This window comes from Panthera tigris, chromosome B3 (genome assembly GCF_018350195.1).
Source record: "Panthera tigris isolate Pti1 chromosome B3, P.tigris_Pti1_mat1.1, whole genome shotgun sequence".
NCBI lineage: Eukaryota > Metazoa > Chordata > Mammalia > Carnivora > Felidae > Panthera > Panthera tigris.
Window position 1 is genome coordinate 116,628,688 of NC_056665.1, and position 17,709 is coordinate 116,646,396.

A 17,709-nucleotide genomic window follows, 5' to 3' on the forward strand; every position below is an offset into this window, starting at 1 on the left:
AATGGGAGTGCCTTTCTTTTTGGGTCCCCAGGGAACACGCCCTCCTCTTTATCTCTTAGTCATTCCCTTCTGTGTATAACAATTGGCAAAGCTTCTCTGTCACTCCTACCTCTTCCCCAGCGGTGATACAGTCTTTATCATGTGAAATCAGAGAATAACAAGAGTTGCTTCTGCAGTCCCTATAGTCAGGAGTATTAGACCCTATATGATCTTAGGACTCATACTAATAAAATGTGAGTCCTCTCACGTGGGAGGAAAGACATTTGGAACCCGAAGACCTAAATTTTAATGCTGGCTCTGTTACTAACCGGCAAGATGACGTGAGAATATAATTTGATCTCTCAGACTTTGGGTTCATCCTCTGAAAAATTAAGTGGTTGGGATTGCTCAGGGAACAGGAAATTTTTTTATGAAAAGGATCAAATAGTAAATACTTTGAGCTTTGTGGGCCATATGGTCTTTCTTGCAGCTACTGGGTCTCTGCTGTTGTAGTGCAAAAGCAGCACAGACAGTAAGTAAACAAAGGTGTTTATTTATAAAACTTTATTTCTGGGCACAGAGACTTGATTTTATACAGTTTTCATGTGTCATAAAATATCATTCTTCTTTTAACTTTTTTCCCCACCATCTAAAAGTGTAAAAACAAACAAAAAGAACGAAACAAACGCATAAGAAGTAAAACCATTTTTAGTCCACAGACCATACAAAAATAGGCAGCAGGCTAGATTTGTCCCCTGGACCCCAGCTTGCCAATCTTGGAACTTGTTGGTTGGTAAAGGCTATTCCGGAGCTCTGTGTTAGGCCTTGATCTTCCTAATCTTTGAAAAAAAAATTTTTTTTCCTGTCCCATGCACATTGTTCACGAGAGCCTTATTCCTTTCTCTTAAATCAATTCAGAATAAGAAAATAAAATATTTTATTTTCCTTTTATTTCTTCTCTGAGGCTTGCTCTTTATTTTGTAGATCCGAGTTTCTGACACCAGTAATTTCCTCTGTCTGAAGAACTTCTAGCATTTCCTGAAGGGCAAATCTGCTAGCAATAAACTTACTTATTATTTATTTGTCTAAGCAAGTTTATTTGTCCTTCGTTTTGAAGAAGAATCTCACTAGATGTAGAATTCTAGTTTGATGTTTTTTCTTTCAATATTTTAAATATTTCACTTTACTCTCTTGTTTTTGCATGGTTTCTGTTCAGAAGATGTCTATAATTCTTATTCTTGTTTTTTTGTAGGTAAGATTTTTTTTTTCCCTGTGATGTCTTTTGAGATCTTTCCTCTGTCTTTGATTTTTTGCAGTTTAAATATGATGTGCCTTGGTGTTATATATATATTTTTAGTTTACAGTGATTGGAGTTATCTGATCTTTCTAGATTTGTGGTTTGGTGTGTATCTGACCTTGGAATGTTCTCAGTTATTCCTCCAAATATTTCTTCTCCTTTCTCTTTCTTCTCCTGGTATTCTAATTACACTTATATTATACCTTTTGATATCGTATCATAGTTCCTGGACGTTTTGTCTCAGTTTGTGAAGATTTACTTTTCTCTCTCTGTTTTTTCAGTTTGGGGTTTCTATTTTTTTAATTTAAATTTTAAATAGCTAATATGCAGTAGTTTCAGAAGGAGAATTCAGTGATTCATCATTTACATACAACACCCAATGCTCATCCCAACAAGTGCCCTCCTTAATACCCATCACCCATCTAGCCCATCTCCTACCCACCTCCCTCCGTCAACTCTCAGCTTGTTCTCTTGTGGTTTGTTTCCGTCTCTTCACTCCCCCCCCCCTCCTTCCCGTATGTTCATCTGTTTTGTTTCTTAAATTCCACCTGTAAGTGAAATCATATATTTGTCTTTCTCTGATTGATTTATTTCGCTTAGCATAATACACTCTGCTGAACTCTGTCTACATCATTGCAAATGGCAAGATTGCATTGCTTTTGATGGCTGAGTAATATTCCATTGTATATATATTACCTCTTCTTCATCTGTTCATCAGTCAATGGACATTTGGCCTCTTTCCATAGTTTGGCTATTGTTAATAATGCTACCACAAACATTGGGGTGCATGTACCTTTTCAAATCTGTATTTTTGTATCCTTTGGGTGAATACCTGATACTACAGTTGCCGGATTGTAGGGCAGTTCTATTTTTAGTTGTTTGAGGAACCTCCGTACTGTTCTCCAGAGTGGCTATACCAGTTTGCATTCCCACCAACGGTGCAAGAGGGTTCTCCTTTCTTTGCATCCTTATCAACACCTGTTGTTTCTTGTGTTGTTAATTTTAGTCATTCTGACATGTGTGAGATGGTATCTCCTCGTGGTTTTGATTTGTATTTCTGTTTGGGGTCTCTATTGACCTTCAGGCTCACTGATTCTTTCCTTGTCCATTTTGAGTTGACCCAACGAGCCCTTAAAAGGCATTTTTCATTTGTTACAGTGTTTTTGACTTCTAACATTTACCTTTTTTTTTTCTAAAGAGTTTCCATCTCTCTGCTTTCATTACTATCTACATTGTCTATAAGAACCCGCAACATACTTAATCATAGTTTTAAAAAATTTCTTGTCTGATGACTTCAACATCTGTGTCCTGATGTTGATGAAGGAGTGAGGGATGGAGAAGAAAACCTCTGAGAACTAGAAGCAGGAGTCCTTGGTTCTGCTGGTTCTGATGATTGGTTGTCCTTTCAGACTGTGTCTTTTCTTGCCTTTTGTGTGCCTTGTAATTGTTTTGTCAAAAGCCAAACATGGTAATGGGAATTAAGGTAACTGGGCCTTGAGTGTGAGATTTTATTTAAATTGGCCAAGAGTTGAGCTGTGTTTAATGTTTGCTATAGCTGTAGCTGCTAGGAACTTCAGATTCCCCTCGTGTTCTTGTTTTTGTCCCCTCTCTTGACTTCAAATGAGTCTTCAGAGAGTTTGTGTCTTGGAGGTGTTTGAGCTGTAATCTGTTGTTATACTGGAGCCCCATTCACCCGTGTGGTGGTAGGGGATGAGTAAGGAGGCATGTGCTGTCATCTTCCAATCAAAAGCAAGAGTGGAGTGACTTCATTCTAGTAAATACAGCAACGCGTCCTCTATTGCAGCAGGAGGGAAGACAAAGAACATGGTGGGTTAGGTGAGGGTGCCCGAAGTTGAGAGATCTGCCTTCTGCTGGCTTCCATTTCTTCAATGAATTTTGAAGTGAGCCCATCAACAGTGTGTGCAGCTTGAACAAAGATAAGGTATGGGATGGCCACTTGAGACAAACAGAGAGCAAACTTGGTAGGAAAACATCTAGATTTGATGGGCAGTGTTTGATGAAATTTGAAGCTTGTGCTCATGCATTTAAAATGCAGCCAGTCGGTCTGGTTGTGTGATTTCTTTCTCATTCCCGCCACAAAGAGCATACCTGCTTGGGTGTGAGCTTGGGTCTTCAGATATTATATGGATATTGTGTGGTGGATATTCTGGTTCCATCAATGTTGTTTTGCCTGGAAATCTGCCACAGAAAGAGCATAGTGAGGCAGTTAAAGGGTATTTGCAAGGGTGTGACTGTGAGTGGCTAAAATGAAAGGACCAGTGAGAGAAAAACGTGAAGGCAGAGCGAGGAGGAGGAGTAAAGGCTTGTGAGTCCCATTGACTGAATGTCTAAATAAGCTTGAAAAATGTGTGCAGTGAATGCAGAGTAAGTGAGCTGGAAAGAACTGGTAAGTGAACTGGGGTGTGAGGTGGTCCAGTCACACTGATGATGGGGTTCAGCACGTGGCCATGGGAGACGGTGGCCGAGGAAGAGGGTTGTAGGAAGAGGGTTCAGGTGGGGAAATATAAGGATGGAGGAACCGGCTTTCCAGATAGGTCTTTGATTCTGATGTTCACGTCACTGGGATTGATGAAGGAGTGAGGGATGGAGAAGAAAACCTCTGAGAACTAGAAGCAGGAGTCCTCGGGAAATGGGAAGGCTTAACAGGAGGGAGGCAGGATACAGTAGTGAGATTGGGTAGAAAGTGGCACAGCTAGATGGTCTGAGTGTCACGAGAGCAGCGATTTGTGTAGGAAGACAGGAGGGAGATCACTTGAAGCAGCAATGTGGAGCCGGGACGATGCTTACCTTACTTCCTGGTTCGAGAAACGTGGGGTGAGAACAACTGGGCTCCAGGGGAGGGGACGTCCTTGGGGGAAGCCAGGTTTCCATGAAGGTCACTGAAGGTCAAAGTTCAAAGACAAGGTAGAAGGACATAGTGGGCATACTGTTTATAGAAAAAGAGGAAGGCAGGGAGGGTGGATGGGGAGTTGGCAGGGTCTGGGGGTGTCCAGAGCAGTGTGGGGGCCAGAGCCCTGGTGAGAGACGATGCCTGGGTGGACCTGAACTTTGAGCAGTGATTGCAGCAATAGGACCGTGAGCCACATCACAAGGCCAAGCACATCCTGTTATATGAAAAACTTTCTGCTTCTCCCTCCCAGCTTAATTTTTTGGGACTTTTGCTTAACGTAAGGAATGCGAAAATATTTATCTTTATAAGCAGCTTGAACAAAAATTTGTTTAGGCTGTAAGGCAGCTGTGGCAACTTAAAGAGGATTATATTTATTTTGTATGTCTTAAGGTTAGGTTGGTAGGGGGAAGTCAGCTTCACTGATGCACTAGGAAGTAGAAGGTAGGAACCACAAATCAGTTGAGGACCTACTAAGTACCAGTTGAACTATGTACCAGAAGTACCTACTACTAGGTACTTCCTATGTGATATATAGGTGCTAACTACTTTATATTTAAATATATACTTAAATTTCGTATATTCACAAAATTGTGTCTTAAATACTTTCTATAGGTGATGTCACTGGAGATCACGTCGGAAAGTGTGGGCACTGGAATCGGTCCTGGGTTTGGATTTTAGTTTCTTGGTTGACAAGCTATTTTACTTTTGGCAACTTTGGGCCTCAGCTTTCTCATCTGCAGAGTGGGGATAATAACAGCCACCTGTTAAGAGTTGCTGTGGCGCATTGCTCGGGTGATTCTAAGGAGCAGACAAGGCTGAGAACCCCTGATACCGGTGATCAGCATTTACTCCATTTTATAGATGAGGAGACCAAAGCTCAGAGAGGCTAAGTAAGCATAGCACTAAGTTGTTTGTGGCCACATAGCACTAAGTGGCATGGCCAGGATTGGGAGCCTGTTCTTTGACTCCAGGACCCTTGCTCTTTTCAGTGCAGTCTCTTCCTAAATATAAGGGAGTCTGAAGGAGCCCCACCTCCACGTGGCTGCCCAGACAGTAGGCAGCATGGGATGGGGTGAAGGGGTTAGGTGAAGAGAAGGCAGGCTCCATGGAATCTAGGGCAGTGGTTTCCAGACCTGACTGGGCTTTCACATCACCTGGGGACCGTTTAAATGATAAATCTCCAGGGGCCACCGTAGGCCCACCAGATCAGAATTTCTGACACCTGGGACCCAGGAACATGGATCTTTAGAGACAAGCCCAGGTGCTTCTGAGGCTGCTGGTCTGGTTCAATTCCTTGGACCAGCTTTCGGGAACCACCAAATGCTAACCAAAGTCCTGAGATGATCAAGCGATTATATCCTGGTGCCTGGCATTGCCACCAAAATTGGCCCCTAGGGATTGAGCTCTCGCATCTTGCTTTAAGATCTTTGGCGTCTCTCGCTCTGTCACTGAGCAGCTAGACTTTGAGTTCGTCTGTATAGGAAGTGTCACGTTGGCAGACCACTATAACAGAAAGAAGTATTTGTTCTTCAGAACCGTTGTTCTTTCTTCTCCCCCCTGGAGGTTCCTGCCCTCTCAGTCAGATTAGAGCTATATAAACAAGCTTGTACTACTGAGCTAGCACACTTCTTGTAAAGTTTTTTTCTCCCCAAAGTGCTTAACATTGCTGATGTCAGAAAAAAAAAAAATCCATTGGGTTTTAATGGGCCGAAGCAAACAGTGTGAGGTTGATACAATAGGAGGAGAGGAAATAACATCAACAGAAATTCTTATTTGGTAGCACAGATATTCAGACTGTTACAGTCAAGCTTTGATTACCTCTCTTGCAAGATATTTCCCTGAATAGGGTTTTGAGGGCTAGACACAAAGAAGGGCAGGCAGGATGTTTAAGGATTTTAGCTTCGTGTGACAGTGATCTCGGTGGCATTGGAGTGTCACTGCAGTGGTCTGCCTCTTAGGTGTATGTCAAGATCACTCGAGAAGCTTGTTAAATAGCTGATGGCTCCATCTCAGAATCCCTGAGGTGGGGGAAGCGTTTCTCCAATGATTCTGATGCTGATGGCCTGGGAATTTCACTTGGCCAAATAGTGGCTGGAAACCAGACTGCTGGTCAGTTGCTGCGTTCATTCCGCACTAGGGAATTTGCATGCCCTATTTGATTTCCTCTTCAAAAGCAACTCTGCAAAGTAGAGGACTCTCACCTTCCAGGTGAAGAGCTGGAAGGTGGGGGAAGGTGGGGGGAGGTACTCAATTGCAGTCTTGGTGTGGCCAGAGCTGAGATGCTATTTCCTGTCTGACTTCAAAGCCACTTCCTTTTCCACATCATGGAGGTCTTTCTACCTGCTGGGCTCAGCATTGTTATCTGCTGGACCCTAGTCTTGGCTGCTCCAGAGAGGCTGGCATTACAAAGGAAAACAGCTGGCATTTGTTGTAACTGCAAGCTACAACTGAAATAGAAGTTTGGAGTAAATTGCAGTCCCGACTTGCAGAAGATTTACTAATCAGTTTGAGTCATAGATACTCAATTGTTCTGTTATTGACAAGGTGTCTCCTCACTATACTTTCCATCCTCCCACATGTTCCTTCTTATCTAAATTGCTCATGGATTCCAAAAGTGGATTCCTGAGTTCAGGGCTGGCCCATATCAATAAATTCTGGGGAAAAGTGTGATTCTGTCCGTAGGTCTTTGTCAAGAAAGAGCCTTCTTTGTGGGGCAGTTTCAGTGGCTTGTTATCTGGATGGGTATTCCAGAAGGAGTGCGCTGCATCTTGGTAGAATCTTATCAATTCCATCATTCATTCAAAAGTATCTGAGTACCTACGAGGTGTGCCACACCTTGTTCTAGGTGCAGGATGAACCCCACCAACAAAGACTCTGCCCAAGCAGAACTGGCTTTAGTAGAGGAGATTCCTGATAAACAAGTAAACGAAGAGAGGTGCAAAGCCCTGTTATTTCTCACTCCACGTTTGTCCCATTTAATCTCCTTGAGATCAGATCAGTCCTCATGGTTTTTTTTTTTTTCTTTTGGGTGCCTACAGCTTCTGGGGCTTCACGTGGCCATGCTTGATGCCTGTGTTGTCCCCTAGGCTGGAATGGCCTCTTCTGCTTCCCCCAGTCTCCTGTTCCCCCAGACTCCTTCGCTGTCATCTCAGTTGCCAGCTTCTGCCCTGCGCCGGCATAGCCAAATACCCACACATTACAACGTCCTGTTTCTGTGGACATGTCTGTCACTCTTCCTGGACTCTCAACACTTTAATGAGATCATCTGTGTCTGATTTATCTTTATATCTCCAGGGCCTACCATATCTTCATATCTCCAGCCCACCTTACGAGTGGATGCTCAGGGCGGTTGCTCCAAGAAGAGATGTTGAATCCCACTGCCCCTGGTGGTGGGTGGTGGTATTACAGAAATCGCTTCAAGGTTGGGGATGCTGAGTCTGGGAGAGGATGCTTCACTCCAGCAGTTTGGTGATTCCTTGACAAGCTCAGCATGAGTGATGCCATAAATGGAGGACATGGGCTAGGATAAAGAGAGGTGGTACGGAACATTCTGATGAGCATTTGAAGGAAAGTTTTGAGGTTCCAGGGCAGAGCTGGAAGGAACACTGGAGATGTGGGGTTTTACAGCTATTGTCCACTTGGGATCCGGGGAAGTTGTGACTTGACCTGGTTCTGACAGCTGGTCAACTGCACACAAGGTACGAGACCCAGGCCACCCAGTTCAGAAGGCTTTCCGCTATTCTGGGACTATAGTGACAGATAAGGAAACACAGGCACAGAGAGGTGAAGTAACTTGTTCCAGATCACACTGCTTGGAAGTGGTGCAAACTAATTTTGGATGTGGATCTGTCTGATAACAGACTCCAGCTTGTAACCACTGTGCACCTGTCTGTCTCTTCTTGGAGTTTTCAAAACTCAAGCCCTGAACACGTTTTTAGCTTCTCCCTTGGTTAGCTGTAAGCCATTTTAGGAAAAGAATATCATTAATGTGTTTCCTTTCTACTGAAATGTAGTTTTGTGTTTCTTTCTACTGAAATGTAGTTTTGTGTAGTTTTGTAGTTTTGTGAAATGTAGTTTTGTACTGAAAAACATTCACGTTCTTTAAATATTAAAATAAAAGGCCCTGAATTATTTACTGTGTACATATATACATGTAGCATAAATAAGATGAAGTTTTTGGTTTTCACTACCATGAAATTTAAACTATTCCTATTTCATTTCTATCATATTTCATTTAAAAATAAATATTTTAGGGGTGCTTAGGTGGCTTAGTTGGTTAAGTGTCTGCTTGATTTCAGCTCAGGTGATGATCTCATGGTTTGTGGGTTCTAGCCCCATGTCGGGCTCTGTGCCGACAGTGCGGAGCCTGCTTGGGATTCTCTCCCTTCCTCTTCTCTCTGCCCCTCCCCTGCTCATGCTGTCTCATTCTCTCTCTCAAAAAATAAATAATTAAACTTAAAAAAACTAATAAATATTTCACATATTGTAACGAATGAGAATCTAGCCCTTTAATGTCACGAGCCCTAGCTTCCTAGTCAATGAATGTAATTAGAACATCCTTACCTGTGTAGGTTTTGCATCCCATTTGTCTAACATCTGTTGACGCATGGGCTTGAAAGTGGTTATATCATTATTTTAGCAATGATTCTTTCTAGACACAGAAAAGTTGAATGACATTGAGCTGCCAGAGGAACCAAAAATAGAAGTTTTTCTACTATATACTAGATTCACTGAAATTCCTAATAGGGAGACTTGTCTGCCTGCACTTGGTAGTCTAAAGTCCTAGTCCTGGACCATCAGCCTATTATAACACTAGAAATGTTTCTGTGCGTGCGTGCGTGCGTGTGTGTGTTTTGGGGGAATTGGCCAGGAAGAGGCGAAGGCAGGGCTAACAGGATTGTTTATAGGTCATTCCCAACCTTGTTGTTATAACAACAAGGGAGATAATATGGTCATTATTATGGTGAGAGATAATATGGTCATTAAAGTCAAGTGTTCATTTAAAAATAAAGCCAGAGACCCAAAATGCCTCTGTTGCATAGATAAATGAGCATACATAAATGGACTCAGTTTTTGTTTTTCATGTTCTGTCGTATTCTGTATTGAGGCAAAGGAGTAGGCAAATAAGTAGCTGTTCATTAAAAATAAAACAGTGTGTTATTCATTTAACTTTAAAAGCCACTGATTGGAATTAATAACTAGCTTTTCCATGTAACACTATATTCACAGAAACCCTGATATTACAGTACATAGAGGTAAAAGCACGTTCTTTATCTCTTCATGTAATCTAACTTTTAAAATGCATCTTAATTCACAAATGACGAAGAAAGCACGCAACATTCAAACGGTATACTTTGGGCATTTAAATTCTTAGCACAAATGACAAATTCCTATCTCTTCCCCATCTTCTGCCCAAATTTGTTTTTATGGAATGACCTTTGGTACCAACTTATTTTATAATAAAATATTTCCTGAGCTTTTATTTTAAATTGAAATGGCCTTTTCTGTCAAGTGTGGTATTTGTAAAAGTTTCTTTGATGAAAAGCCTATGAATTTTGTGCAAATAACCCAGGCAGGCTCTTAGCTTAGAGATAACATTTGTATAGGACTTTTATGGCTTTATATGATACCTTTACACTCAGTTTATTAGACCCTTACCTGTGAATACTCAGTAGAATTCACATTTTACTGACGAGAGCAGTGTAGAGAGAGCTGCCTTGGTGTGGTTCTGGGTACACAGCAGGCATTCAACATTTTGTTTTAAAAGGAAGTTAACAAAGAGAACCCAATAGGTTATTTAACTTGTGCGAAGTCACACAGCAAATATAGTGTGATACCAAGAACTGAACTTCTTTACCCAAAAATTCCATATGTTGTCACTGTTATCTTTTGAGGCTTTTTAAAAAGGTCAAATTAAAAAATATTCATTTTACTCAATTGAGGTAAAATTCACACAACCTAAAATTAACGACTTCGAAGCATACATTTCAGTAGCATTTAATACATTCACAATGGTCTGCATCCATCGCCTTTATCTAGTTCCGAAATGTTTCATTATCTCAGAGGGGATCCCAAGTCCATTAAGCAGTGGCCCCATTCCATCCTCTGCCCAGCTGTTGGAAACTACCTGTCTGCTTCCTGTCTCGATAGATTTACCTATTCTAGGTATTTAACGTAAATGGAATCCTACAATGTGTGACTGCCTTTGTCTGTTCAGGCTGCTATGACAGAATATCCTAGATTGGCCGGCTTATAAACAACAGAAATTTATTTCTCACAGTTCTGGAGATCAAGGCTTCAAAAGATTTGGTGTGTGGTGAGAGTCTGTTTCCTGGTTCATGGATGACTTTATTCTTGCCGTGTCCTTATATGGTGGGAGGGAGCTCTCTGGGCGTCTTTTTTATAAGGGCACTAATCAGCTCCCAAAGGCTCTACCTCCTAATACCATCAAGCCAGGGGTTAGGATTTCAACATATGGATTCTGTTGGGACATAAACGTCCAGTCCATTGCAGTGACCTTTGTGTTTGGCTTCTTTCACTAGGCATAATGTTTTCAAGACCAATCTGTGTTGTAGCATGTATCAGCCCTTTATTGCTTTTTATGGATGAACTTTATTCCATTGTAGGGAGAGATGATATCTGGTTTATCCATCGATTGATGGACACTGAGCTGTTTCCATTTTTTGGCTATTGTGAATAGTGCTACTGGGAACATCTGTGTTCAAATATTTGTTGGAATACTTGTTTTCAGTTCTTTGGGGGTATAGTTGAAGTTTCAAGCTACATGGTAATTCTATGTTTAACTTTTGAGGAACCACCAAACTGTTTTTTCATAGCAACTGAACCATTTTACATTCCTATCAACAAGGTACAAGTGTTCAGATTTCCCCACATCCTTTGCCACATTTGTTATTTGAGGTTTTTCTCTTTTAGTATGACTGTCCTAGTGGGTATGAAGTGGTTTTTCCTTGTGGTTTTGATTTGCATTTCCCTAGTAAAATATTCAGATTTGAGTGCATAGAATTAATCAAGAAGCGAGCTTTGGTAAGACAAAATCAACATCACAATGATTGGCTTCATCTGTCCTCAGGAGATTATTTAAGACGGCATAAGCTCACCTCTAGGGTACATGATTCTGGGCTGAAAATAAAGAACATGTTGCTTTGGGATTAGAAGAATGTATATGGATCAAGACCCCAGTTATCCCCTAGATATATTTTTTTAAGATACTGCTTAAATTAATGTGGAAAAATGAGAAATTTATCATGTTTTATTTTCATATCACCTGCCAAAAGGTACTTCTTTGCATGGCAGGACTTTCTTTGTATAATTTTTTCATGTCTTAACGGTCTATTCATTTATTTTTGCAGTGTGAGTGAAGACATCCGGGATGGCTCAGGGATCTGGGGATCAAAGAGCAGTGGGGATTGCTGACCCAGAGGACAGTTCTCCAAACATGATAGTCTACCGCAAAGTAAGGCCTCTTATTGAATGCTGGGGGTGCTGCTTGTGTATGTGTTTGTGTTCCGTGTAGGGTTGACTGATGGTTGACAGCTTGACAAATGTTTTCTGCTTAAACTGATAAATGAATATCATTTTCTTCTCATGTCCTCTGATTTTCCAATTCTAAAATTCAAAGAAGTTAGGTTTTGTCATACTTGATATTGAACACTTGAAAAATATGATTTGATATTCTTTAAAGATTTTGTTTTTAAGTAATCTCTCCACCCAACGTGGGGCTTGCACGTACAACCCTGAGATAAAGAGTCGCATGCTCTACAGACTGAGCCAGCCAGGCTCCCCCGCTTTGGTTTTCTTTAAACGCAGAGATTGCCTAAGCAGTGCAGATGGAGACGTATTCTCCTTCAGTGTCAAGGCCTTTGTGTAACATTTATCAACTGATTGTTTTTGAACCCATAGTATGTATAAGATCTGGTCTAGATGCCGTGGGAGATACAGAGGTAAGCATGAATTAGATGTCTGTGGTTGGTGAAGACAAGAGATGTACACAAATGCAGAGTCTGTAATAGTCTAAGTGTTAATTTCCAAAAGAGAAGTGCAAATACAGTATTATATGAAATCAGAGGAGGGAGTGATTACTTCCAGGCTCAGAGGCCAGGTGTGGACTGGTGGAGTGGTCTTTGAATTCACATTTTAAAGGATGGGTAGGACTGCTTTATGTGGAAAGTGGAAAGAACAACATTCCAGTGGCGAGATGCATTGAGCAAAGGCAAAGGGCTGGAGAAAGTGAACAGCAACCAGAGCTAGTGAGCTTGGGCATAGGTGAGTTACATGGAGTAATGGAGGTAAGATTTTGGGAAGACAGTTTGGATGGAGCCAGATTTTAGAATGTTGAATCACAGACAATTTAATCATGAAAAACTTTTGTGCCGGGAGTTGCAAAATCAACATTTCCCTTTGGGATTATGAGTCTTGCCCCACTGTGCCAGATACATTGTTGTGATGGTAGACTGGAGGCTTAATGGGGGAGGGGGTGGTGGTGGAGAAAGAAGGAGGATACTAATCTAGCAGGGGAAATGCCCCTCAGAATTGAGTGGGACCGAGCAGAGGAATTAAAGAGTCTAAATTAAAAATGTCTTGGAAACTGAATGGATATAGAATTAGGAGGGAATAGAGAATCAAAGATGGCTGTTACATAGCCACTTTGGGTTACACTGGCAAGACACTGATGCTATTAATTCAAATAGGGACATTTGGAAGGATGTTTTCAAGGAAGGAGATATGGCATATAAGTTTTATTCGTGCACATGTTGAATTTGAGGGAATAACTGCTTATTAATACACGTTTAATGCTCGCATGTGTGGGAAAATTTGATCTAACTAGATTACGTTATTAATAAGGAAAATTAGTTAATGTTCATTCACTTCACAAAATATTTGAGTTGTCTGCTGGGTTCTGTGTATTCTGCAAGACTGTGTGTTTGATCTCTGCTAATCACATGGGCAAGGTTGAACTAGATATTCCTGGATGATCAATGTGGTGAACTTTTCTCTTTCCTTATAAAAATAGAACTCAAAACTAATCTCGCTTTGAGTATCAAATTCCTTCATCCTTTGCTTTGTAAGAGAATGCTTAGGTAACCCATCTCTAACAGAGAAGCCTATTAAGGTGTAATAAAAAAAAAAAGAGATGCACACAGCTAACAAATTGGTGAGGCATACAGAATAATACAAAGATGTGTATTCCTCATTACCGTCTTAACCCACCCCACGCCAGGGAAGCCCTAAGCCAAGATCATAGGAACATGAGCTTTGGAATCAGACCTAGGTTAAAATTATTGCGATGCTACCACTTCCTAGTGATGTGACCTTGAGTTAGTTAGTAATTCTGTGAGCCTCAGTTTCTTCATTTTTAAAAAGAAAAATAAAAGGGGGGGGGGGAGGAAGGACAGTACCTCATGGGGTTATTGTGAAGATTCATTTAGATAAAGTAAATGAGGAACTTAATGAAATCTTTTTTTTTTTCTTTAGGGTCTTATAAAAATAGTGTCATTTGGAGAAAGGAGATAAATTATAAGATGTTTAAATATTGGTACTATTAATACATTGACTTAAGTATGCTCATACAGTGAGTTGCCTTTTTAAGACACAGGAAAACAATACAGATATTTTTGTATTATTCAGGAGATTGTAAACTAATGGGTTATTAAAGGTTGGTAAGAAATGTAAAGGTCATGCAATGCAAACACCTTTCTACTAGAATATTTGGAATTATGTTGAAAGGAAAACTTCCTACAGGTTTGTGCAAACTTGATTTTTACTTTTTAGGTGGTAGCAGGGGACTCTTGGTTTAATTTAGATACAAAGCTGTCAATTACCATAGTTCTTCAAAGATATGACGACTAGCCTCTTGGTTTCTATACTGGAAACATATCTTGCTTCCTTTTGACAAATTTGCATGTGGGATATTTATGTGTTCATGTTATTTGCCATAACAGTTAATTGCTATAAAAGGGATATTACGTCTGTTCAATCTATTAGGAAGAAAGAAGGCATTGCTTAGTGTGGGTCTAGGACCTGGAATCATTTAAACCTAGTTAATTTGACTAATTTAAGCCATGGTTACGTTTCAGTCATGGGGTATTTACCTAGTTCTCTACTCGCAGTGCTATAGACCAGCCATTGGCTACAACCAATACAACCAATATTGTAGGACACTATCCTCAAGGTGTCAGTAAAGATTAAACCTTGCAGCCAAGGTCAATTTAAGACATGTACGTACTATGGAAGTCCTCTTTTATAGTGTTTTTTTTGTCAAGTTGTAAGCTCTAAGACCAAACCTTTTCTTAGAGGTCCACAACAAAAATTTACATTAAAAATTATGCAAATAGTACTTTCCTTTTTGTCTTTCTCTGGTTGTTTCTTTCTCATGTCAGATGTTTTTAGTGTGACGTTTTTGCTTGCATTGTGTTGTGTTGATTCACATGCTGACATTTAAAAAGGCAAATCTAGAGAAATGGGAGCTTTTGGGTGAACTTCCAAGTCATAAGTGGGATGATTATGTCCATAACGTTGTTGTGACTTTTAAATGCCATTTAGGGTGGTAACCTTCTGACATATGAGTAATGATGGGTGGGTTTCTCAGGCCTACACCTTCAGAATACTCTTCATTTTCTTTTCATGTTTTCTGTGTCATTAACTCTGAGAAGTTGTACTTTCCCAAGGCATGATTTATTTATTGAGTTGAACAGACTTTCTCATTTAGTTTTTCCATCCTTCACATTCACATTTTGGATTGGAGGTGTATATGAAAAATGTATTGGTCACATTAAAAATCTATTTAAAAGAAAACCTTAATTATTCATTAAGGCACCCAGACCCTGTTAACCTTTTTTTTTTTTTAATATTCTTGGATCCAAAAGATCCTGGGTCATTGAATTGCCCAACATAGGGATGATATTTGAAACTGGCTGGATGTCAGATCATTTAGGTGTGTTTTATAACAATGTTGATCCTCAAGAGATCCTCCCTCCCTCCCTCCCCAAGGCATTTTTGTTTCATATGTCTGAGCTGGGTCTTGGGAACCTGAGTTTTAAACTCTTTCTCAGGAGAATCTGGGTTCGAAGCACTTATTTAGTATGTTTTACAATGTCCAGGTAGAGTACACGTAGCACCGTAATGGGAAAGTTAATGTTTTGAAGTGGGTTTTTGATTTTATAATTATTTATAGATCTCTCAGATGTAGAAGAACCAGGCTTCTGTCATGGAGTTACATGTAAGGGATTTTAGTAACCTCCTCAGAGGAGCAAAGTAAAGTATGGAGAAGGTGTATAACTTGCATGAAGTTACTCAGCAATTTCCCAATGAAGCCATGATTGGGTCCAGGTGGCCTGACTGCCCCCCTCGGCGTCCCTTCCACCACCATATTATCAACCACAAACTACCATTGCCACATTGTTGGGGTTCAGCAGACACTGGATAAGTTAAATAAGTGAGAGTACCGTGCGGCGGATCTTTGCTTTTCATGCTTAGTCTCAGAGATTTGACTTGGGTTGACTTTGAACATTTGTAATACGAAAGCTTCATTCTACTTGCTGGTGCTCTTGCTTCTTGGTTAAAGATTTTTGAAAATGTTTACTTTCTTTTTTAAACCCAGAATTCTTTTGAGTACAAGTAGGTTGCTTTCTGATTTTGTTTAGTTCTCTGAGTGGTGTTAATAATGTCTCTTGAGAAATTTCCAACTGGACTGGTGATTTGATTTGGTAGAACTCTGAGCAATTAGATTGTAGTGGGATGGAGAAAATTGTAGCTTAACTCGACCCAGACTTGGGTCAGGAGATGGGATGGTGTGATGGAAGATGCCAAACAGGGAGCAGAGAGCTCTGGGTATCTGGCCCTAGCTCCTACACGTACTGCTTTGGTTCTCTGGATGGGGAACTTCATTTTCCCAGCTCTGTTTCTCATTTTGACTTCCTCTTCTCTACTTTTTTCCCTCCTTCCTTCCCAACCACAAAATACTCCTTACACAAAAAGAATACGTTCAGTGTCCGCATAAAGTAGAAAAAAGGATGATAAAATGAACCCTGTGTGCCTACCAACCCACCAACGTAATAAATAAAATATTACTTTGGCTTTGTTTCCTCTTCTGTAAAGTGAGGGGATTGGACTAAATATTGTAAACATACTTTTCTGCAATGATTTAAAAGGTTCATTCTGTAAGTTTTTAATCATAGATTAATTCACTTCTCTGTTGTCAAAACAATGTTGTGAGACTGTAGACACGTGTAAGGGTCTTTAGAACTTTTCTAGAAATATTTCAAACAGTCCTATGTAACTGAAATTGGACGGGGATAAAACCTAATGTCGTTAGGCATCAGAAGAAAAATTCTAGTTGCGATGATTTAACATTCAACAGTTAAAGTATCTTCTTGGTGGTGACCTGTTTCTTTGGCTTGCTAGTAACATTTAAGACATTTGTATAATTATCATTTGGCAGTACTGATTGTATGTTAGACAGACAGCAGGAACAGTGTCAGCAGCACTGGATATTGTCAGTAATATATAGCGTTACGGATGAATTAGAAGTTTTAGAGAAAGAAGAAAACGCCAGTGTGCTTGTCTGTCATTGCTGGCTTCCTTCACTTGCTAGTTTCTACTGATTTACTCCTTTTCTGCTGGAATTTGGGTCTTGCCTTTGTGTTGACCTGATACTCCAAGGTCACTTCCCCTAATGTTCTAGGACCCTGGAAGCCCTGGGCAGAAGCTGCTTTAGGCACATTTCCAAAAAGTAAATGTGGTCCTATTTTAGTTACACAGGCAGTGGGATGCAGCAAGAAGGGGAAAACATTTAGCTTGGAAGAGGCAAGCCTGATGAGCACGCTGGGAATAGGACACTGTTTTGGAATTCACAGAAGGCAGTTGTGGTGGCCAGCGCAGCCGAGAGTCAGGGAACCTACAGATTCTGGTGACCAAGGCACAGTAAGGACTAGAAACCATCTAATCAGCAAATATGTATCGAGTATCATTTGTGTGCCAGACACCGTTAGGTGCTAGGAATGCAAGATAAGGTCTGTGCCCTGAAAAAAACCCGTGGGCTAATGGAGCAGAGATGGGTAACCAGACAATCGCAAGAGGCCATCGGTAGAGGTGAGCCGAGGGATGATGAAGGAGGTAGAAGGGTCATGAAATTCATATCAAGAGAGAGGATGGGGGCGCCTGGGTGGCTCAGTTGGTCAAGCATCTGACTTTGACTCAGGTCATGATCTCGCAGTTCGTGAGTTTGAGTCCTGCCTTAGGCTCTGTGCTGACTGCTCAGAGCCTGGAGCCTGCTTCAGGTTCTGTCTCCCTCTTTCTGTCCCTCCCCTGCTCACGCTCTGTCTCTCTCTTTCAAAAATAAACAGTAAAACAAAAAAGAGAGAGAGAGGATGATGATGTCATAGAAGACAGCCCAGGGGATTTGGCATCTGCCTTAATTCATGAAAGATGAATAGGAATTAACCTGGCAGAGAAGGGGAGAAAAAGCGTAGGAGGCATAAGGACTACCACATGGAAAGGGACAGAG

General features: G+C 40.8%; 1 protein-coding gene across 1 annotated transcript in view; it reads left to right on the forward strand.

Annotated features, from left to right (window-relative positions):
- Positions 1-17,709, forward strand: part of RGS6 (regulator of G protein signaling 6) — a 585,661-nt gene that overhangs the window by 41,298 nt on the left and 526,654 nt on the right. The window contains exon 2 of the mRNA XM_042990036.1: positions 11,558-11,661. Coding sequence (XP_042845970.1) covers positions 11,578-11,661 — 84 coding nt within the window. The 5' untranslated portion in view covers positions 11,558-11,577. The remainder of the gene's footprint in view (positions 1-11,557; positions 11,662-17,709) is intronic.